This window comes from Rhinolophus sinicus, chromosome 14 (assembly GCF_057876585.1).
Source record: "Rhinolophus sinicus isolate RSI-liver-muscle chromosome 14, RSI-T2T, whole genome shotgun sequence".
Taxonomy (NCBI): domain Eukaryota; kingdom Metazoa; phylum Chordata; class Mammalia; order Chiroptera; family Rhinolophidae; genus Rhinolophus; species Rhinolophus sinicus.
In genome coordinates, this window is record NC_142514.1 from 149,298,904 (window position 1) to 149,323,132 (window position 24,229).

The window sequence follows — 24,229 nt, forward strand, 5'->3', positions numbered from 1 at the left end:
AATTACAATGTTAGCTAACAATGTATTTATAGCCCATTAATACTCTTTTTCAAAGCTGGGAATTTTTTAAGGTTGAAAGAAAGGACAGTAACAGTAATTTCTGATGCACTTTTTCTGCCACACATACACATTGTGCTGTTGTTGGGATGCACCCTAAATACCATGTTTCCCCGAAAATAAGACCTAGCTGGACAATCATCTCTAATGCGTCTTTTGGAGCAAAAATTAATATAAGAGCCAGTCTTATTTTACTATAATGTAAGACCAAGTATAATATAATATAATATAATATAATATAATATAATATAATATAATATAATAATATAATACCGGGTCTTATATTAATTTTTGCTCCAAAAGACACATTAGAGCTGATTGTCCGGCTAGGTCTTATTTTCAGGAAAACACGGTATTCATCAGTCAAGCACGTACTAAATTATGGTGCATCTGGGCAATGGAATAGTATGCAGCCACTATGAACTGGGGCTGTTCGGTTTTTAAGTGGCTGCTTTTTGTAACACTGATATTCTATATCAGTACTATATGAGTTCTAAAAATGTCGTTATTTTTTTTTAAAGCAAGGTTTAGAAGAGTATTACTGTTTGTGCAAAAAAGTGTTACTAAGTTTATGGATAATATAAAACTGGACAAGTACAAGTAAAAGTAGATGCTTAAATATCTAAATGCTAAATACTCTAACAGGACATGTGAGAATCAGATAACACTAGTCACCCTCTGGGGAGGCTGGCAAGTTCAGGGATAGAAATAAAATATGCACCCTTTTTCCAGTTTGATTTCTTTACTTACCACATGTATGTTTTTACATTTTATTTATTTATTTATTTATTTATTTATTTATTTATTTATTTATAATATAAATGGAACCATTCTATACATTTTATGTTTTGGTGTGTTTTTTTTTAATTTTATTGGGGAATATTGGGGAACAGTGTGTTTCTCCAGGGCCCATCAGCTCCAAGTCGTCCTTCAGTCTAGTTGTGGAAATTGCAGCTCAGCTCCAAGTCCAGTCGCCATTTTCAATCTTTAGTTGCAGGGGGTGCAGCCCACCATCCCATGAGGGAATTGAACCGGCAACCTTGTTGTTAAGAGCTCGTGCTCTAACCAATGTACCCTCCAGCCACCCCTCTGGCTGCTCAGCAGCAGCTCATTGTATTCAATCTAGTTGTGGAGGGTGCAGCTCACTGGCCCATGTGGGAATCGAACCAGCAACCCTGTTCAGAACTTGCACTCTAACCAACTGAACTATCCGGCCGCCCTGTATTTACATTTTTAAAAATGCTAAAACTTGTTGGCACAAACTACATCATCATATAGTCATCCCTTGGTATCCAAGGAAGTTGGTTTTAGAAATGTCCACAGACACCAAAATCCATGATGTTCCAGTCCCTTCTATAAAATGGCCTAGTTTTTGCAAATGACCTAAGCACACCCTCCCATATACTTTAAATCATCTCTAGATTACTTATAATACCTAATACAATATAAACGCAATGTAAATAGTTGTTATACTGTATTGTTGAGGGAATAATGACAAGAAACAAGTCTGTACGTGTTCAGTGCAGACACAACCATCCTAGGCCTAACTACCATAGTCCACGCCAGCAACAATGTAACTTTTTTCGAATATTTTTGATCTGAGGTTGGTTGAATCGCGAATGCGAAACCCGCGGATGCAGAGGGCCGACTGTAGTAAGAGCATAAATCCCTGGAAGAACATCACTGCAGTCCCAATGCCGCAGAACACCTGAGTTGCTTCTCAGAACCCCGTGTTCTCAGCTGGTGGCAGAACAAGGCAGTGACAGTTCTTGAAGGCCCACTTTCAGTGCCCTGTGGGCAGCTAGGTGGTAATTCCAGAGTCAGAGCTCCTGTGTGCCTAGGATGTGTTGGTACCTTTCTTCCCTGAAGGCTGGAGCTCAGGTAGACCCCTGGGCCTCTTCAGCCTTGGGTAGCTCTGATACAGATCTCAGTTAGGGAAAGACATCCATTATTTCCTGCTAAGCGGCTCTTTCCTGGAGCCAAATGTCAAATCTTTGACTTGAGAAAAATGCACACCTGGGTATTTTTATTTATTTATGATTTATGCCCACATATATAATTCCACAAAGCAAAATGTGAGGGAGTGTTACTAAATTTATGGATAATATAAAACTGGACAAGTACAAGCAGATTGGAATCCAGTCAAAGGAGCTGCACACTGGTTGTTAGCAGCTATTAGAAGTACCTGCAGTTGAGCACTGAATTTAGCTTTGAATTTCTTGGCACATAAGGTGAAAGGGGGAAGGAATATAAAATATATATAGCTCTTTTTATAATGAAGTCGGAAGATACGAAGTTTTGCCTAAGGAAATGAACATTTTCCTGATACTCAACTCAAGAAATTCAAATGCAGATGCATACTACTGTATTTTGCCGTGTATAATGCGCACCTTTTTGCCCCACTATGTGAGAGAAAAATAAAGATGTTCACTATACCTGGATAGTACTAATTCCATATCTATATAAATGTTTTTAACTCTTTTATTTATGCTTATAAGTTCAAAGTGTAACTCTAGAAATCAATAATGATATTCGCATGCAAAATAATACCCTGGAATACAATAATCGGTTTTGTTGAACTTACGATGAACTTGCAAGACGAAGAGTTGTTGGCCCTCTTGATGCGTAAACATCGTAAATTTGTTAACGGTACATAAAATTTCTTGTACTATGATCTGTTCTTGTGTTTTGTAATTATTTGTTGCATAAAATTTCTTGTACCATAATGTTAAAAAAATGCTAAAATTCCTTTATAATACAAAAAACAAGTACCTAAATGTAAACAAATAAAAATTTGACTTAAAAAATTGAAACGAAAGATTTTTTTCCCCTGAAAGTTTGGGCCAAAAACATCGGTGCACATTATACCCGGGAGCACATTATACACGGCAAAATACGGTGGGCCGGCTCAGGTCTTCATGGTGGTTAGTGCTATCAAGGTATTAAAATGAGTGAAAATGTGCCAGACCTCAAAATAGTCTCATTTGTATATCAGACCTAACTGTTTCTGTCTTAATAGCCACCACAGTAGTCCAAATAACCTCTCTCATTTCGACTGCTCTAGTGGCCTCTTTATTTATATAACCCTCACGGGCTCTCATTCTTCCAGAGCGTCCTCCAGCCTTGGGTCAGGGCTGCCTGTTTGGAATGCAAGTCTGACCAAACCCCTCACTGTCTCACCATCCATATGCTTACCACTCCTACTTCCCTCTGGTTTTAGGATGTAAGACCCAAACCCTGCCTCCGCCCCAACCCCTCCTGCCACCCTCTCTCCCTTGCTCTCTCTGTTCCAGCCTTTGTTTAGTATTGTTTCCGGCCGTGGACCCTTTGGCCACCCCTCCCCGCCCATGCACCGCCTGCCTAGACCAGCGATTCTTCCTTGGATCTGAGCTGCATCATCCTCGTAAGCCTCTTGGACCCCAAGAGCCCCCTCCCCACCATTGTTTGTTCTCATGCCTCTCTGTGCCTCTCTCAGGAGTGCTTATCTCTGTTGTGATGTCCCCCTACTAAATCGTAGGCCGCCTGACAGCAGGGACTGGCTCAGCTTGTGCTCTTTCTTTGACCCCCAGCTCCACACCCAGTGCCTGGTGTGCAGTAGGGGTCAGGACATATTCAAGGGAAAGGAACCATCAGTCAGCAATGTAGAGGCTGCGGCCTCCCAGCCTCCCTCTCCCATGGACCTTATACCACGCTGAGATATTTCTTTCTGAAGCACAGTTCTGATCACATCACGTCTGTGTGCTCAAGCTTTCAAGGTGTCCCCATTTCCTCCAGGATACAGCCAAACGCTGTATTTAGCCCTCAGCAACCTGGGCTCTAGTTGCATTTCCAAACTCATTTCTCCCAGTCTCCTCAGTCTTTGCACTGTAGCGAGAGTGAAGCTCTGTGGCCGTCCTCTGCCCACACTGTTCCCTCAGCCATTCTCTGCATGTGTAAATCTTAACCATCCCTTAAATAACACTCCTGGCTGAAACCAATGTCTCCTATGGTCTCAACTCAGGGTACCTTTGACATGGTACTTATTTTTCTATCTAAATTATAGCTATTTTATGTACATATCTCCTTTATTATGTGGTAATCCAGTCTTACCTGTCTGTTATGACCCCTCACATAGTAGGTACTCATGAAAATGTGTTAAATGAGTGGTGCTTTGTGTTAATTTACCGTCTTTATAAGCCAGTCTTTAGTAGGAACCGTTTCCCCTCCAGATGCTATAATTTATAATGAAGTTTCTGTTTTTATATATAACAAATGGCCAGTCAGTTACAGATTCTCCTGTGCTTTTAAATGTCTCTAAAGATTAGTGAATATGAATTCAATTCATATACAGTCAAGCCTTGAACAACACAGGTTTGAACTTATACAGGTGTGTTTTTTTAATACTGTCACTTATATACAGGTGTGTTTTTTAATACTGTAAATGTGTTTTCCTTATGATTTTAATAACATTTTCTTTTCTCTAGCTTACTTTATTGTAAGAATATGGTATCTAATACATATAACTTACAAAATATGTGTTAATTGACTGTTTATGTTATCAGTAAGGCTTATGGTCAACAGTAGGTTGTTAGTAGTTACATTGTTGGGGAGTCAAAAGTTGTACATGGATTTTCGACTGTGCCGGTTGTTGGAGCCCCTAAATTCCCATGGTGTTCAAGGGTCAACTATACTGCTTTCTGCACATTTCCAAAGACCTCAGGGATCTTTTATTACAAAGGTACAGCATTATTCTGATACTGAATGCAAGAAAATGAAACGAAGAAGATCGCAATCTCTTCCAAAAAATGCCCAAGGAGCTATGGGATTTCTTTCTAGATGAGCATCACTTCACCATCTCCCCAACCACCTCTGCCCTCTACTCAGCCAGAATGGAGGTCAGACCCTGCCGGTCACTGCTCGTTGCCATGACTTGAGAGCATAACCCTTACCAGCATTTCCTTTCCAACAGGCCGATTTAAACTGCAATATTCAAGATGATGCCGGGGCTTTTTACGGTGTAACCAGTCAGTATGAGAGTTCTGAAAATATGACAGTCACCTGTTCCACCAAAGTTTGCTCCTTTGGGAAGCAAGTAGTAGAAAAAGTAGAGGTAAGTTGGCCTCTGTACACCAGAACCTTCATTCAAGGCCAGATTGTTGCTGTCCTTCAAAGCTTTGTTGGGGCAAAGAGTTTTACTTTGTTTGGTGTCTCCTCCTTCCCATCCCCCTTTCTCCCACTTCTTTCCCCTATTACTTCTAAAAAGGTAGAATGATATGAAAGCAACTGAAAGAAGGCAAGGAGGAAGTCCCGTGGCAGCCCTCCCTGACTCTGAAGTCGGCCCTGCCCTGCCGGCCAGCCAGCAGTGTTCAGTCCTACATGAGTTCTCACGGGGTGTCCTGGTGTGGAAGCTGCCGTCCATCGGATGAGGCCTTCCCACCCACCCCCAGGCCCAAGGGCACCCCCAGGCCCTGTAGAGAACAGCCAGGGTGGTGTTCAGCTGATAGGCTCTGGCCTTCTAAAACCCAGATACCTTGAGATTGGTATTATTGCTTTGCCATTTCTACCCCCTTTATTATAATTATTTTAAGTCTATTCCAGTACATACTAGGATCCCTATTTATGGCTTTGTGATTTCATGCCTTCCTCCCTTTCAAAACTCATATATTCGTTTTCTCAGAGTCGGTTGCTCTGTGTGAATGATGTTTGCAGTTGACAGTCCATTGAAAGGTGTGTTTTCCAGTGTCTGCTACCCTCACCCAATCGATCCATGTTTAGTGAGACGCTGTTATTCACAGCTGTCCTGGATCTCGCAGGTCCAGGAGCCCAACCTGATGACAAAGGCCGGGCTGAGGCCTGGGAGAGAGACGATGCACTGCGGAGAAAGAGGGAGGAGGGTGTGTTTCTTAAGACCTTGGGCTGAACAATGAGGATTTGGGTGCTGCAGGCCCTCAGTTTCCTGAGTATAGTATGGGCATCCTAAGAATGGTGTTAAGAGGGTTACGCTGGCAGAAGAGGATACAGGTGATTTGACTAGATGGTCATTTTCAGCTTAGGGGTCATGGGTTTCACTAAAATGGTGACAGTGGGAATCCAGTAAGACATTTTGAATGGAACTTAGAAACTGGATATTTCAGATTCAAGAGGAGGAACACACATTTTATGCTTGGAAGGACAGATAAGGAAATAAGGAATTCAAGGGGAAGTAGGGGATGATAGATGCAAGAATTTGGCATACAGGTTAAGACTGAAGATATTAATTGGGAATCCTAACCATTAAGCATAATTAAAGCTATGGCAATAGAGAACTAGCTGCAGAGAGGGAAGAGCAAGGGCATAGAAATAAGGGTTCAATTTGGGGAGCTGCATTCAGCCCTAGGGTGAGTGGAAGGGAGACACAAAAGAGGAGCAGAGGACAAAAATGGAGGAGGGTGCTGGGGGACTGGCTCAGTGCAATGTCTGGGAAGCCCAAGGAAGGGCAGGTGAAAAGGTGGCTGTGTGGTGAGACAGGGCCGGAGACGTAGAACCAGGTGCCTTTCATCGCTTCTGAGGAGGAGGAAGCAATGTTACCTGGACCGTGGCTGGGAACGCGGAAGCTTAGTGCTAAGCACTGCTACCCAATAGCCATGTTGTCAGTTGTTGTCAGGGCTTATCTGTAGGTAGACTTCCTGCCTGGACAGGTACATGTGAGAAAATAGTTACTCGGTTTCCCAGACTTCAAATTATCCTTCATTGTGTCCTCAGATAACACACCCAAAGCTCTACATTAGTTCAGAGAGCAGCGAAAGGTTTGACTGATGAAATCCCAGGAATTTTCAAGGAGAAAGGAGTGTGAATGTGGCAGGTAGAGTTTTATAAGTGAGCCTTTAATCCATTTAGAATGTATTTGCATTTGGTATGAAAGGGGAGTCTGCTATTTTCTTCCAAATAGACAGGTGTTTATATCGACCATTTATTAAATGACTCATCCTTTTCTGACGGAATGGATCTGTCCCCTGGAAGTGACCACATATATTGGGAGCTGTTCCTGGTGTTTTTCTATTCTCTCTACCCTCTGTTTATCTCTACACATCCCAGTGCCATGTTGATTTAATTACAATGGCTGTATAATATGTTCTGATATCTGCTGAGGAAGTCAATCTCATTAATCTTTTTCAAATAGTTTCTAAGCTAGTAACCAGCATTTATTCTTACTAATAATGAGATTATTTTTAAAATGTAAAGCAAAACAAAAACCTTATTTGAGCACTCTAATTGTGATTGCATTAGATTTAGATATTATTTTGGGATAAATCAATATATTATTGATATGAAATCTTTCCAATCAAGAACTATTTGCATTTCCATCGCATTTTATCTGTTATCTCTTTTGCCAACATTTATGCCAGTTTTTAAAAATTATTATTTTCTCACCTTTTCATTTGTTAAAATCTCCAACATAGTTGTAAAAAGAAATACTGATGTATAAGTAATAGTGTCCTCGTATCCTTCCTGAAGTTAGTGGAAATTGTCTTGGAGTTTTGCCATTTAGGATTATATTTATTACTGGTTTATAAGTGATCTTTATTTTATATTTAAGTGATTTCTTTCTATACTTATTTTATTCAGGGTTTTTATTTTTAATAGCTGTAATATTTTATCAAATGCCTCTTCAGCAACTCTTACTATATGATTTTTCTCCAATTTTTCTCCCATTTGTTGACCTCACAAGTTAATACATATCCTATGTGTGTACCACCACAGCATTTCTGAAGAAAGTTCTAATTTGGTTCCATTGATGCATGCTGTTTGCTATTTTACATACAATTTTTAGATCTCATGAGTAATTATTAGTCTGTACTTTTTTATAATCTCTTTATCAAATTTCTCTATTGAATATACATCAGTTTCATAAAAAGAATTGGGACACCTGTCTTTTCTGTGGTCTGGCGTAGTTTGAATAACATTGAAAATAACTGTTCTGTAAAGGTTACATAAAACTTAACATGAAACCATTTGGTCTATAGGTCTCTAAACAACTTTCTAGGTATTTCCACTGTAACTGACCAATTGAAGTTTTCTACTTTTTGGTTCAGTATCAGCAATTTGTGTTTTGCTGGGAAAGCATCCTGTTCTCTAGGTTGTCTTTGCTTTTTTTTTTTTTCTCCCTTAGAGTTGTGTGAACTTAACCTCTTGTAAATCTTTTAATCTCTACTGTAATTATGGTTTTGTCGCTTTTCTTTTTTCTCCTTAAGCTTGTGAAGGGTATATTTTGTCTTTTTAAAAAAAACCTTTTTACATTTATTCTGTCTACATTTTTAATTTCTATTTTACATCGATTTGTGATTTTATCTTTATTAATTTCCTGTCCCCGGTTTCTTTTGATTTCTTTGTGGTTTTGGTTTATTTTGTGGGGTTTAAAATTTTTTTTAAAGATCTGTATTTTGTTCTGTAATTTTTCATCTTTAATAATGAAGACATGAAGCTGCTTCATTAAGTTTCCTCCAAGTATAGCTTCATGGAGTCCCGTAAGTTTTGATGTATTTTCCTTTTCATTACTCGTTAGATAGTTTATAATTTCCTTTTTAATTCCTTTTTGATCCAAGGTTATCCAGGAGTATGTTTCTTATTTCTGAGTGCTTCAGTGGGATCTTCAAACTGCATATATACCAGTGTTTTCTTACTTTCTTTTTTAACTAAAGACATAAATAACTAACAGTCAGGAGCTCATGGTGAGTCTGAAGTCGTTTTTCCTAAAGCCAAGAAATTAGCTGCATTGGTTGTTGGCCTGGGAGACCTTATCACAGTAAAACAAGATTTTCTGTGGGCTCTTTGAAGAATTCTAACTAGGCATGCCTGCTCTCTCAGATCTCCAGGTAGAAAAGCACTAAGTAGGTGGTTATATTTTTTTCTGACCTTTGCTGAAAAGGATCTCTACAACTCTTATTTATAGTGATCATTTTTCCAAATTTTTTTTTAATTTCCAGAAAAATAATGGTTTCTGAGTATGAATTAAATTTGGAGATAGGATTTTTTAAAATTAAATAAAATGCATAAATAGTACAGTATATAACAGATATTTCATATTGAAAAAATAAAATGCTTTTATAGGCACTAGTATCTTTCTTTTTCATGTATTTTGAAGTTAAAAGTCTCAAATTGCTCAAATCCTTTTTCCCTCACAGACGGAGTACGCAAGGTTTGAGAATGGCCGATTTGTATACCGAATAAACCGCTCCCCGATGTGTGAATACATGATCAACTTCATCCACAAGCTCAAACACTTACCAGAAAAATATATGATGAATAGTGTTTTGGAAAACTTCACAATTTTATTGGTAACTGTTTTGTCTCTTCCCTGTTTTGACAGATTCAGCCATGAGGCTGGTGGGGAAAGATAAGAAGGTAGATGTGAGAGGCACAGGGGCTGGGGCCAGGGATCGGACCGTGCTGCTGAGCTGGGCCTTAGGCGGTCAATCAGCAGTGGATTCATACATCCAAGGGGCAAGCCTGAGCTTGGTTCGGCTTAAGTGTATAGAGGAGACGGGGTCTCATCTGGCTGGGGTTTCTAAACTTGGCACCACCGGAATTCAGGGGGGTAATAAAAAGTCATGGTCCGAGGGTCTCAATTCTGGTTACAAATGAGAAAGACCTGGAGAAAGACCTTGATATCTAAAAATCCTGATGCCAAGATTGCAACCTATATTCATTGAATCGGGGTCTCTGAGGATAGGACCCTGCATGTATACTTTTTATAGTTCCCTGGGTAATTCCAGTGTCGGCCAAGTTTGAATCTTAGCAACAACGTGTTGTGCAAATCATAAATGAGGCAAAAGCTGAGTCAGTAGGTTTTGTACTTCAAACATACCTTGACTCATTTTGTGAAGGATTTGCAGTCTTAGAAGAAGTAACACACATTAAGAGAGCAAAATATAAACGCTCAGTACCAGAAGAAATATAAATTAGAATAGAATGTCATGACCAGGAAGGGTTAGAAATATTCTCCAGAGGCTGAAAAGTATGGTCAAAACTTAATGGGCAGGGAAAGGAAAAAACAAAGGTGCTGCACTTGCTGGCTCCCCTGGGTAATTCTGGGTGCGTAGTGCAGGAGAGGGGTGCTTCATATTTCACTTTAAAACAAGTTTTTCATGGAGGCTTCGTTAGGGCACTTGGGAAGGTTATGAAGAATAGTGCTCTCCTCAGAATATACCCATAAGATATATAGTAATAAGTTTCATAAGGCTCATTGAAAAAAATAATAATATTCTTTGATTAAACAGAAGGAGAAATGCCCAAACAAAACTTGGTGGAAGCAATTTTGCTAAAAGGGTCAGCAAAACAATATTAGGGTCAAGTAGGCTTCTGAAGGCCTGCGTTGTTACAGACCATGGTCCTCAATCAGTCATGTGCTGGTAGGAAAAAGAAAAGGCTCTACCTTAAACCGCCCCCACCCCCGCATAAAAGAAACACCCTGATTTATAGCTTTTGCTCATTTCTGTGGTGTAAATGCCCCCTCATAGGCAATTTCAAGCTACCAGTGGTTGTCCAGCTCATGAAATTCCTGAATATGCAATAATAATTTTCAAGAGCCAGTAGGAGCCAGTTCCCTCACACCAATGTGAAAAAAAAAAAAGAAAAAGAAAAAGAAATGAAGATTTAAAACTTTAAAGATTAAAAGCCTCTGCATATTAGGATCGGTCCAGGAAGTGTTTAAAAGTTCTGAGGCCTGGACCCCCCCCGCCCCCCCGTAGATTAATAAAATGAGAATCCTCAAGGGGTTCTTCTGCACACGGGGTGGAGATCCTTGCTCTAGGGGATTGGTAAATGAGCCGGGTTTCATTTATTGCAGGGAGAGAATTTCAGTGGATGCTCAAGCGTGTCCAAGTCCCTCTAAAATTTAGAAACTAGCAATCTGAGGGAAAGTTCGGAAGACATGTTCTTTAGTAACTATGATTCATTAGTATCCTGTTCTCTAATGATCTTTGGCGAAAATTGAGCAGTTCAAGGTTTGGGGTGCTGGCAGGTCCTTGGGGTTGCTGGCTGTCATACAGGTACTATCTGTTGTATGTAAGAACAGGTCACCGTATTGCTCAGGTGAGCAGCAGGTGAGTGTGGTATCCTGGTGCAGGCATTCAATAGCCTCGGGAATTTACCAAAACTGAGTGGATAGCCAGCCTACCTCTCTTGAAAAGAGCCTTAGCTAGTTCTTAAAAACTAGTTCTCAGTCTGTTTCAGCATTTTTTTTTAACTTTTATTTATTTAAGTGTTTCAATGTAGTTGTGGAGGGCGCAGCTCACAGTGGCCCATGTGGGAATCGAACCGGCAACCTTGTTGTTCAGAGCACCGCGCTCTAACCAACTGAGCTAACCAGCCACCCCTGTTTCAGCATTTTAACACGTTGCGTACGGCGGGGTTTAAATCCCTCATACCCCTCTGTTCCGGCAGGTTTTTAAAAGAAACTACTTTAAAATGCACTCTTCTCTTTAAAGCGTAAATGCTTCTATGTCATTTATTATTTTTCTATAAATAATAGATTCTACAAATAAATTATTCTATAAATTATTCTATAAATAATTAGTCTACAAATAATTAAATAAAATATGCAAAATAAAAAGAGTCAACTGTAAAAACAAGAATTCTCGTTATCCGTCCTTAACGCATGGCTCAGAAAAAAACGAAAATTCTCGTGATCCGTACGCAACGTGTTAAAGAATATGTCCTCAGTCCCTAAAACCCTGCCTCACAGAGTATAACTGAGGAAAATAAGGCCTGGGAAAAATTTAAAGTCCATCTAACTGTCAGTAATGCTCCTTTTAGGAGATGTGATTTTAAGCATCGTAGATGTCCAGATAACACACCATGTTAAATGAATTTCAAAGTGTATCATTAAGCAACTAAATAAGCATCTTTGATATAAAGAATTAGTAGTGCTCAATAAGCATTTGCTAGAAATAGTATATTTTAGCTTTAGAAAAGCTGAAATCAAACCAGCACTCCTGGATTGGTTGAATAACATCGTCTCACGGATAACAAGAGAAAGAGCACTTTGCAGCTCTTCCTCGGGGCGGCATGTAGGAACATGGCCAGGATGGCAGCTGCTGGACATAGTTGTAGGTGTTTTACTAGATCCATTGGATACAAAGCCTGTGTGCACAAGACCAGATCCAGACCTTACTGGCTGGTGGGTTAGACTTGCTGATCTCATTGGGGTGATTCAGGAATTGAGGAGAACCTGTAGATGCGGGGCCTTAGTGACGACATCCAAACAGAGACTGTGGAAGACGGCAACTGAACCTCAGGCCCGGTATTCTTATCGTCTTTTGAGGTTGTGTTCAGACATATAGGCTGCTAGAAACATTTTTTTTTTCTTTCCTCCTTTAGAATCTCAATCATGAAGCCTAAACAGGATGTATTCTTTCATAGAAAGTTGGCGAGCAGGTAGGCTAGATCATAGAGGTTCCAGGCATGTGCTGAACCTTTTGTAAATGTTCTATTATAAAATTCTCACTGCAGAACTGTGAGGTCCTTTTTATTCCCATTTTATGGATAAGTAATGTCAGGCCTACCCAAGGTCATAGAATCAGTAATAGGCATAAATTAAGATTTAAATTAATGAAAAAGACATTTTTCAGAGTATTTCATGAGCGTAGAATCAGAAGACTTGGGTTTAAGACCCAGCTCTACTTTATGACCTTGGAGAAGTCATTTAAAATATCTGGATCTGTGTCCTCATCTATTTACAAACAAACTGCTCAAATCTGTACTCTCCACCTCAAAGGTTATTAAGAATGTTTTAATTCCTTCAGCTAAACTATGGAGAGATTGTATGTACTAGCTGCTGGAATACAATACAAATAAGACAGAAAGACTGTCTTCATAGTAAATCTTGGCCTGGTAGGGGAAAAAAAGGCATGTAAATAAATGATTGCAATACAAGGCAATAATGGCCGTAATATACTTGTAAGACAGGCATCGTGAAGTACAGGGAAGTTTAATTACCTGAGCAGGTACCTGTACTTGGAGTGACGTAGGGAGTTCTCAGGGATGTTAAAAGATGAAGTTTAAGTTGCCTTGATGGAGAAACAGACATTTTTCAGATTTATCAAGAAAGGAGCCATTCCATGGGCATATACTTAAGTGCCAGGTGCTGGGGTGCTGTGGGCTAGAAAGGCAGGGCAGCCACCCTGGCGTCTGGTGAGGGAGACAGGCATTCCTCGAGTGATCACAAAATGAATGGAAACTAAACTGTGGCCGATGGCTGCAAAGATAGGTGTATGGTGCCAAGAGAGCATGTATTGGAAGGTTTTGACCTAGCTCATGAGGTCAGGGAATGCTCTCCTGAGGAAGAAGCCTTAAGCGATACCTGCCAGAAGAATAGGCAGAGAAGATAGGGAAGCCGACTGCAGATAGGAGGCAGGCGGCAAGTGGAGGACTGAAAACGGGGTCATGTGGCTGCTGTGGAGAAAGGGGGGAGAGCAAGGACCAGTGAGCTGGCTGGGGAGGAACTGCCAGCCTGGGCAGGGTCTCCTTGGCCTGGTGGGATGGAACAGGTGTTCTCCTCATCCTAGTGTTAGAGTTTAAAATAGGCCATCAGGCTTTTCAAGCAAGAGTGTGTTGTTCTCAGATATAGATATAGATATAGATATGGATATGGATATGGATATAGATATAGATATAGATATAGATATAGATATAGATATAATGTGTGTGTGTGTGTATATATATACACTTTTTTATTATTAGTTTCAGGTGTACAAAACAATGTAATAGTTAGACATTTCACCCCTCACAAAGTGGTAACCCCCGTCTCCCAATCTATTGCCCCTCTGACATTGTAAATATCTATTACAGTTCCATTGACTCTATTCCCTAGGCTGTACTCCATATCCCGTAACTATATATATATTAAATTATAGTTGACATACAATATTATTCAGCTTCAGCTTCAGGTGTACAGTGCAGTGGTCAGGCATCTGCTCAGATTTATATTTCTCACAAAGTTTTGGTGGCTGCTGTGTGCCAGTGGGACTAGTGCTGAGCAGCGTGGCTCCCGGTAGAGAAGTCCAGATAAGGCTTGTGGTACCTTGGCAGTGGAAAGAGGATGGAGTCAAGAACGATGCAGGAGGTAAAAGCAGCAGGACATGGCATTTGTTTGGATATGGGGATGAGAAAGAGAGAGGTTTCAAGGATGAAAGACCTGCAGGTTGGAGTATTTGATCTGTGAGGGAAGTGGCAGGAAGACTAGAAAAGCACGTGGGGACCAGTATTGAGAAAAGTTTTTATTGCCCAGGGGCAAAAAAACATAAATAATTCATCACTGTATCAATTCATTTGTCTAGAGCAGCATGGCGTAATGGTTAAGAAAAAGGTTTTCAGAATCAGAAGAGCTGGGTTTCTTAGTTGACAGTTGTATAACCTTAAACAAATTAACCCCCCAGCCTCCTTCTCGGTCAGAAAGGGAGTGCTATAGCACCTGCGTACAGACTTGTTGTAATATTGTATGAGACAATGTGTATACAGCATTTCATACTGAGTAGATACATATTAAGCAGTCAATGTATGCTGGCTAGTATGTGAATTTTCATTCAGCAAATATTTATTAAGTAACTGTTGTGTGCCAAAAAGTAAACTGATAACTAATTACTGGGAAATGTGGTCTCTGTTCTTCAGGAACTTAAAGTCCACTAGATGAGATAGACATTAAAAATAATATCATACAAACCTATGAAGTATTTACAGTACAGACTGCTATGGTGGGAAAATTTACAAGCTCTGTGAGACCATGAACTTGGATGCTTTAAGGGTCGGGGAAACTAACTGGGCAAAGCAACCTGTACGTGGGGGGAATGAGGCTCTCCATGAACTGGACCAGGCTCCCCAATTCAAAGCGTAAAGAATGATCCATTCGACGTGATTCTACCACTGTTCCTTTACTCCGCACATATTTTACTGTACCAGGCACTGCTGGTTAATAGTGCTGGGCAGCCCACTCATGGAGCTTGTGTCTGTCATTGGCTATTGTGAAACAAATTTAGTACAAGTTTAGAAATAAGATGGCAGACAATTCCGAGGATAAATGACTGTCCCGTGGGACAGAGTTCTAGAAAATTGTCATTGTTGTAAAGAAATTGGCCCCCCAAAAACCCCACACTAATTCTTCTGGGGCTCAGATTATGGGTGAGACCCTGTCCGTAAGGTCTTTCTTACATATGGTAACTCAGCTCAGACAGGATTCAAGTCAGACCCATCATATCCTGAAGTCGTGCTAGAGGGGGCAGCGTGAGGCCAAACAGCTCTCTGATAATCCACTTGTTGGACATTAGACTGTTCTTTTCCAAGTAAATCATAGTCATCATGGCATAGATGGAATATGTTTTCATCCATGTGGTGTTTATATGTATATATACTTTTTTTTTTTTTAACAGGTGGTAACAAACAGGGATACACAAGAAACTCTCCTCTGCATGGCCTGTGTATTTGAAGTTTCAAATAGTGAACATGGAGCACAACATCATATTTACAGGCTTGTAAAGGACTGAACATGGTTATTTATATATATAGATACCTGTATATACACACACACACACACACACACACATACACGCACACACACATATGTGCGCACACACACACTCTCTCCATTATTGAATGACTGTAAACCTCACCACGCAGGGGTGGTCCCCTGACCCTGAGGTCACCCTACTTTTCTAAATCCTGTTTGAGTGAAGTCATTTTTTCATGTATTCATACTATCATTGTAGCTGTGAAGTTCTGGTACAGTTGTAAAAAGAGAAATCGAGTTGTTTCTATGTGTTCTTCAGATCTGCAGCCCACAATTTCTCGGGAAAGGTGAACCTTAAGAACCCAAGTCTCTGTCTGCAGAGACCTGTTTCTAATTGTGGTAGAAAATATTCAGACAGAGCATTTGCCATGGGACATTTACAGCCTTTATACAAATGTATTTAGTTCTTTTGTTTTTCCAACATAAAATTCTTGTTTTAAGATACAAGTAAAATTAATCTTTAAATATAAATGTAAATTAGTACACAAAACTAAGAATCTTTAGACTTATCTTTGTAACTAATTAGGGTGGAAGTTATGAAAGAATGTAATTCACTAAATTATTTTTTAAATGAAACTTTTCTTTCTTTTTTGAAACCAAATGTTAAAATATAGCCTTAAGAAATGCTTGGTAGAAATATCCTAATGAGACAAATTTGTACTTTTTTTGCAAGGTTAAAACTAATCTCCTAATCCATTAAACTCTTGAACAGGTATTACAAAAGAAGAAACCTTCACCCCTTATCCTTAACATATATAGTATATTTAAAAATATAAAATTGTATTGTACTAATGTGATGATTGATTATTTAATGAAAAAGAAAAGATGGCTTTTTTTTGCAATAAGTAGATAAATACTGAAAATCTAAACTTACAATGTTTATAGTCTTGTGTGTGCAGTTATATTTTATATGGACAACCAAATTTTTTATTAAGATGCATAAATATTTGAACCACTGAAATTTAATAACAAAAAAATTAAAATTGGCATGAGTACTGCACTGTGAGCTGCAAAGTATAGAAAATCCTGTGGCTGGGAGAACATTTCATCAACCAAACAAGTTAAAGGCTCTTCAGTTTTAGCATCTCTGCTTCCCAGAAATTCACAAGCATCCTCACCAGCCTGTGGATAAATTGTTGATTTCTGGTGATCCAATATGCATATTAACCTGCTATGATTATATGTGTATCTATGTGTTTGTGTATACATATATACACATATACATATATAGTTATTCAACACATATTTATTGAACATCTATTTAGTGTCACTCAGTTTGCTAGGTGCTGATATGTATGTATATATATCTCAATCTGTTTCTGTAGATCGATATATTCTCCAAGGACATCATCCATTTTCTTGTCATCTCTCAGTTAGTCACAGTACTTGTTTGACTGAGGTTTAAGAGGCCCAGCTATCTATCTCTGACCTTTTCAAACAGGCTCATTTGGGAGGTGTTCCCTTCCCAGGAGAGATTCAACTTTCCAACCCAAATATTCCAAAGCACGGCGCAGGCACAGTTGGTTGGATATAGCCACCTATCTTGAGTTCTTTACATAAGTGCTTCATTGGGAAATACCCCCAATGGGCATACCCCCCAACTTCCCAGAGGAAAGTGACATTTTTGTAATTGTGAGGAATATGTTAACACCGTAGACCATGAAATAAGTTTCATAAGATGTGAAACATGTCAAGACTTTTATATCAAGCCCGAAAATACTAACTTTAACTTTGTTTTATCGCATCCAAGTAACTTATACACCCCCTTTCCTGTCTCACTGTCTGCTCTGACCCTGCTTGTATATTGGTTAGGATCTGGTGGTCATGAGCATGAGGGCGTGGCCTGCTCGTGGCAATAGAACACTGGACCAAGGCTGACCTCTCCCAAACTCATGCCATTGGTCACTGGGAAGACCAGGGGAGAATGTGCAAAACCTACCCCATGTGGAACGTGCATCCCGTACATAAACTAGTAGGATGGTGCCCATCTTCCCTCGTAAAGCGACTACCATTTGTTTCCTGATTCCAAGTGGGACTTGGAAGGGTTGCCCCAGTTGTCTGCTTTTCCATCTGCTCTTCAGCCCAAGCCCTTAAGCTTCCATGATCATCATCTTTACAACTTCTGTTGGTCGCTCCTTTTAGCAGGGATGCTTCTCTTGCTCCTGTCCTGCATCTTCCTCCCTCAAAGGAACCCCCACTCTTCCAGGACCAGGATCCTATGAAGGTGGGCAAATGATTTACACGGCTCAAAGCCAGGCCATCCCAGAACTCCAGGGGAGAGGTGTCTGATACCCACCCAGGAATGAGTCTCTTCCGTGCTGCCAGGAGGACTCCTGGGATTTACTTTTCAAAGCACAAACACACTGAGATCCAAGAAGGCCGGCTAGGAGGTAGTTCTGTTGGCTGCAGAGAACAGCATACCCTGGCCTGCTGACTCAGAGTCTCCTGGGCCCTCTGATGGTTCACCACCAATGTCCTCCCCCAAATGCCTTGGTATTTGAGTTTGGGGGGTTTACATGAACAACCTTGAGGATTACATTTTGCTCCTAAAACATTTCTAAGATCTATTAAAGTTATTTATTGTCTTGCTCTTCTCAAGTTTTCTCCAGGGCATATATTTTTCCTATCTTATCCACTGGTCCAGTCACCCAAATTCTTGGCCCTCTTCATCTCTCCCATATTAGACCTTGAGTTGGCATTTGTGTTCAACATCAAATCCACATCTGTCTTTGGTCTTTGGCCCTTTACGGCAGTCTCTCCTCCCTTTGTCGGTAAAGCTTTCTAAACCATAAAGAAGCCTTTCCAAGGCTCTGTCTTCACTGTTCGCTCCCAGGTGCTTCCTCTCCTGGTGACTCTCCACTACCAGGTTTCATTCAGGGACCTCTCATGCTTTCACTGGAGAAATTGGAGGCCAGTGTTCCACAACTTAAATGGAGTAGCTGAAGAGCTGGGTTCTGGTCTGTTGGCATTCTTTTCATCTTAGCAAGACCTACAATAAAATCAGGACTTCTTCAAGAACATGTCCTAGAATTCCAGAATGTCCAAACTACCCTAGACCAGTGTCAACCTCAGTACTGCTGATATTTTGCACCAGATGATTCTTTGTTGTGTGGAGCTGTCCTATGCATTGTAGGTTTGACAGCATCCCTGGCCTCTGCTCACGAGATGCTAGTAGCACCCCTGCCCTCAGTTGTCACAACCCAAAATGACTTCAGACATTGCCAAATGTCCCAGGGGGCACAAAAGTTGAGAACCTCTGCTCTGGATCTTACAGGTGACAAATACCGTATTTGAGATTTTCTTTTTTCCTTCCATTTCCCCCCAAGATAGTGTCTCTCCCTATTTCAAGTCATCAAGAGGCAGGTAGGAATATTACGCAAGTGACCTTGTGTCTGTGTTTCTTCCTGTTTTAGAACTTCTACTTCACAGCGGACTCTCTCTTGCCACAAGTATTCTTACACTCATCCCTGGGGAAGTTGGGAACAGCTGGTCACCATCATCCCTCTGATCAACTCACACCTATTTAAAGAGCATTTCTAATTTGATCTTTAACTCTTAGTTTACTGGGTAAAAATAAATCCCAGCTATTTTCATTATTTCTCATAAGCTCATGGGTCTCATTATCAAACTTTTCATCATTTCAGTACATTTCCTCTGGGCTTCTACTTTCTGCCTTACGCTCAATGCTGTTTGTAATTCGTGAAAGCCTCTGGAACATGTCTTGTCATCTGGAGGGATGGAGGAGAGAGGGGTCAGTTCCAGAAGAGGGCTGATAGTAACTTTTGTTTCTTTATTGAGCTCAAAGAGAGCACGATCTATTCTCCTTCCTTTTGTAGATGAGAAAGTTGAGGCTCTGAAGGGAGATGACTTGCCCCAAATCACACAGCTTGGTTAGTGGCAGAATTAAGGGGGAAGCTTTGGGATGCCTGCCGCCTACTCTTCAGCCTCTTCTGGGGAGGTTGTTCCTCTTTGGTGCTCAGGCTTACATGATCCCTACAGATGTGCGAACAGCACCAGTTCAGAAGAGAGAGGGAGATGAAGAGCCCCCTCTGCCACAGCATCACCCCCATCCTGATGCTGCTTCTCACACCCCACAAGGCCTTGTCTGCCTGGAGCTCTCGGAGGCATTTACAAGCGGATATGAAATCTGATGAGCCTTTTTGCTTACTCTGAGGACAGTTTACCCGCCACAGGCTCCGAGTCAAATGTCTCTTTTCTAAGCATCCCAGCAGCAGAGTCCCACACTCAGACCAGCCAAAAAAACAGGCCCCGTTCCAAGCACTTGGTGTTACAAGTCCCCGGATGACTTTAAAACCCAAGTCTGTAGGTTTCAATGCTGTAGTGGCTTTAGCAGTTTGTTTTTGTACAACCATAAATTATTTAAATCATATGAGATGACAGTCAACTTTTCAAATCCTGGTACCTATAATGTGTATAATATTGTATATGCTCTGGTACACTACGCTTGTCCTAATGAAGGGTAGAACCAGTTTTGTCTGTTGGTGTTCACACCTGTAACATTAAGAGGATATGTCAGCACCGCTCATTTCTTTATGTTGATGTTTCTGTGGCAAAGCCCTGCACAAGTCATTTCTGAAAAGCCTTAAATCTTTGAGATGTTGCGTGTAGGGTGTGCAGTGCAAAAGGGTGCCTCGGAACTGTGAGCCCTTTTGTAAGCTGGAAGCATTTCTCTTACTACTGTTACTTTTTTAGGGAGTTTTAAATTCAGAGCTGCCAAAGCGTTCCAGTAAGCAGTGCCTTAGTGATACCTTAGTTGTGCCGCCAGCCTTTTCTTACACCAGTTTTCAATGTCCATTGACTAATTGGCCCAGTATTTAAAATAGAACAAGCAGCAATTGTTTGCATTTTGTTTGGTAAGCCCATTTTTCTCCAGTTCTAGAGACAACTGACCACTTGGTCTAAAAGCTGAAACTGAACAGAAGGTCGCTCTTTGACCACACCGTCAATGTATATACCAAAATGAAAGGTTTTGCAACTTCATAGTTGACTATGAAAAAGCAAATTGTACTTTTAATGTTGCCTTTTAAATTCACGACCAAATACTTAGCTATTTGTGAATCTTCTGCACTCTAGCATGAAAGTGCCTTTGGTTTGAGATTCCAGCTTAGAAAAGTGCTGCCATAATAACGATCATTTGTAGAGAGACCAAAAATATTTTGAGATCACCGTAATGCCTTTGGTTCACCGGGATGAGTAACCAACCACAAGCCTCTGTTCACAAGAGCACGACATGGCCGCTGCCTGCTGGGAGTCTGTCTGCCATGGAGATCCCCCCACTACCACTCGTCGGGAGCACACAACAGCAGGAGTGGACCCAGGAACTTGTGTTTGTGTGTGCCGATGACCCCACGTGTCATCTCCACCCATCACCCAGCCCTGCATCCGCGTGAAGGAACTTCCACACAAACGACAGACTCTCGGCCACTGGACAGACTTGTCCTCCTCCTAACGTTCGTGTTCAGTCTCTGTGGAGGCTTTCTTTTCCATTCAGACGACAGTGCGCACTTACCTGGTTCCCACGATGATACCATTTGGAGAGTTGGAAGCCTCAAACTGAGATGCCAGTGCAGAACAAAAATGAGTTAGGGTCATGACAATTGAAGTGTTCTTCTTAGGGCGAAAATGTTGACTCTGAGTGTTGTGTATGAATGTGCTGTGAGAAACTTCCAAAGAGCACCATTCACAATTCGGCATTTTCCAAGAATGTTCCAGCCCTCAAAAGGGCAACCCTTGAAAGTCCATGTTGGCTTTGATCAAAGCATTGCATAAATTGGGAAAGCTGATATAGGTAAGGAAGAGGAATGAAAAGGACAAGAAGGCAAAAACACCAGCCAAACAAAAGCCAAGGAAAAAAAGATTTTTCTGTACCAATATAGACTTAAAAATGACAGCAGACATCTTTGAAAGTTAGCCTCTGAACTCTTAATGCATATGTTCTGTCTGTCTCTCTATCTGGTGTCTTTAAGAACACCCTCTCTGGGCTCTGAAATTTCAGGAGTGATTTCTATCCCCACCAAGTTGTGAGTATTTATAGAAATTTCTACAAAAAAAAAAAAAAAAATCAAATGAAAAGAAAAATTACTCAACACAAGTTATAGTTAGCTGCTTGAATTCAGCCCCTTTCTGTCAGTGTACTATATATACCACAACTTGGAAGAAATTAGTCAAATATTTGTTTCCTCTTCTCTTTTCAACTGTTACTGTGCTTTGTTTGGCAATAGTTTTCTCTCAGAAACTCATTGCTTACATTGTTAAGAATGAAGATTTTGTGTTTAAAATTTATTGCATTGCAAAGGATAGTTTCACTGAAGTCATGCACCATTAAATAAGATGAAATATTTGTATTTATTGTCCTACTTCCTAAGCCGCAACTTGTTTTATTCTCTGTGAATTTACATTGAGTCAGTCATATGCCACACTACGTCATTTTAGTATTTGAAATAGCATTTATGTTCCTCACTCGTTCATCATTGAATGGAGTCAGATTCCAGTAGATTCCACCACTCAGGTTGACTCTCTTACGTCTGGCTTCCATTATGAGATTGTTTCTCCCTACCCTTTCTCTAAGAGGCTGACAGAATCTAGGCGTAAATCAATTGGAAACCAATCTGATTTTTTTTTTCATTTTTGTGCATCAGTCATTTTCTGTGATTAGTTTCACTGTGTAAATTAGCTATTAACTGCACCTCTATAAAAAAAAAATCTCCCTGTTACCTCCTTGAAAGATTCACTTCTGTAGGCCTTTTTCAGTAGGCTCATGACTGCAGATAAAGTAAAAACGAAAACAGTATGTGCCTAAAAAAAAAAAAATGACAAAAAAAAATTTTGTAACATTTAAAAAGAGAAACCTGAATAGCCTTTAATTCTTTAATATGCTTAAATTTTATGTAAATTAATTGGTTTTTGCCACGTGTGTTTGTTCACATTCTAAATGACTTAATGGGATTTTCACGGTCCGTGTCTTCATGTCATGTGTATAAAATGGGCTTGTGATGTAAGCGTTTCATCTGGTCAGTGGTTCCTTTGATATTGTACTGCTGCTGGGAGTGGGCTACGGAACCTCCCTTTGGGTAACAAGGTTCCCCTTTGGTAGATTGGAGAGATGGGGGGTGGGGGGCAAATTCTCACACACGTTTTCTTAACCTATTTGCAGAAACTTTCAAAAGGCGTTTGGTTAAACCTCTTGGCAGTACAGTATTCTCGTATTTGTTAATGTCTGTGTTTAGGTACTGGTACCTTTTTGTTTAAAAATGTTCTAAGTGTTGGCTTTAAAGTGAATTTATCTTTAGTATGATAGTTATATGAAAATTATAGGGTTTGTGTGCAGAGAATTTTTTTATAAAGTGCTTTGTAAAAAAAAAAAATGTATTCTAGCTTTCGCGGTACATATGTGTGATAACTTTAATATCCATGACAGTTAAGTGCAATTATTTCATCACTCTAAAAATGCTATTTTTGTGTCAGTTCCTGCAGGTGTTTTCATGTCTTTGCAAAGTGACACATTTTGATGCCTTCTTGATAAAGTGGTAGACATTTTGTAGCTTTCTAGAAACTTTGTATTCATACGATATCAATGAAAAATAAAGAAAATGAAAGTGTGGGTCACCTTTTTTATCTGCAAAAGTGTATGTTGTTGAAAATGAAATGTGCTTTGTGTGTTGTGGGTGATTATATATATGAGGACAGAGTAAGAAGGTCAAAGCCGTGAACCTTTTGATAGCATCCACCAAGCTCAGCAGTTGGAATGTTAGTTAGGTGTTATGTCTAGCAGGGTTTCTTAAAAACATCTGCAAGTCAGTCAGTCTGTCCATCTGTCTCTCTCTTTAGTGCTTCATTAAAATTGACGAGTTTTACAGAACAGCTTTTCTGTGGATCCCAGGCACCCCTGAGAAACCATGGTACCTTAGTAGGGCCTTGGAGAACCAAAAAGCACACCAGCCCAGCCATTGAGCATTTCTTGTGTTAACCCACCTTGCTGGGCATGTGCCAGGGCCCAGGGGCAGAGCAGACAATACAGCACCGTTCTTGCCTGTACGGTGCTTACATACTTAGTAGCTGGGTTGTATGTTGAGCTGCGATGCCCTAGCTCTGTCCTCAGCATCACTGTGGGCTTCGTGATTCGTGTGTGCAGCACACACATGCATAATGAGGCCTTGGATTCCCTAGGTTTTTACTATACTCTGGGCACAGGCCAAGTGTTGGTACAATGTGTATACATTGTTTCCTTTGATTCTCACAACAGTCCCGATGACTACATTATTACCCCCCAACTGAGGCTTCGAAAGGATAGGTTATCCAAAGACATGACTGATGAGTGGCGGGCCTTATAGGTTACTCTGTCTCTTAAACCTGGACTCTTGGCCCCTGCATTTTGGCTCACTGAGAATCCGTGGAAGCAGCTCAAGGCTGGGGGGGAAATCGGGATTGAGGAGGGCAAGAACTTTATTAAACAACGATGACCTTGGGCGCCTGACAACAGAACTGAATGTATCCTGGGACCCTTCGGTTTGAACTAGACCTCAGAGGGTCTTCCTTCTCCCCATTTCTTTGAAATATGAGGTAAAGCCTATCTCGGATCCCAAGAGGCAGTGGTAGGAGTGGGAACAGAGGAGAAATAACGTTGCATTTCCTTTG

General features: G+C 40.5%; 1 protein-coding gene across 7 annotated transcripts in view; it reads left to right on the forward strand.

Moving 5' to 3' along the window:
• TEAD1 (TEA domain transcription factor 1) overlaps positions 1–23,200 on the forward strand; it is a 255,589-nt gene extending 232,389 nt beyond the window's left edge. For all 7 annotated transcript variants that reach the window (XM_074336012.2, XM_074336015.2, XM_074336014.2 and 4 more), the window contains 3 exons: positions 5,006–5,146; positions 9,198–9,350; positions 15,438–23,200. In XM_074336012.2, the coding sequence (XP_074192113.1) occupies positions 5,006–5,146; positions 9,198–9,350; positions 15,438–15,551 (408 nt within the window). In that variant the 3' untranslated portion in view covers positions 15,552–23,200. The remainder of the gene's footprint in view (positions 1–5,005; positions 5,147–9,197; positions 9,351–15,437) is intronic.
• Positions 23,201–24,229: the final 1,029 nt, after the last annotated feature.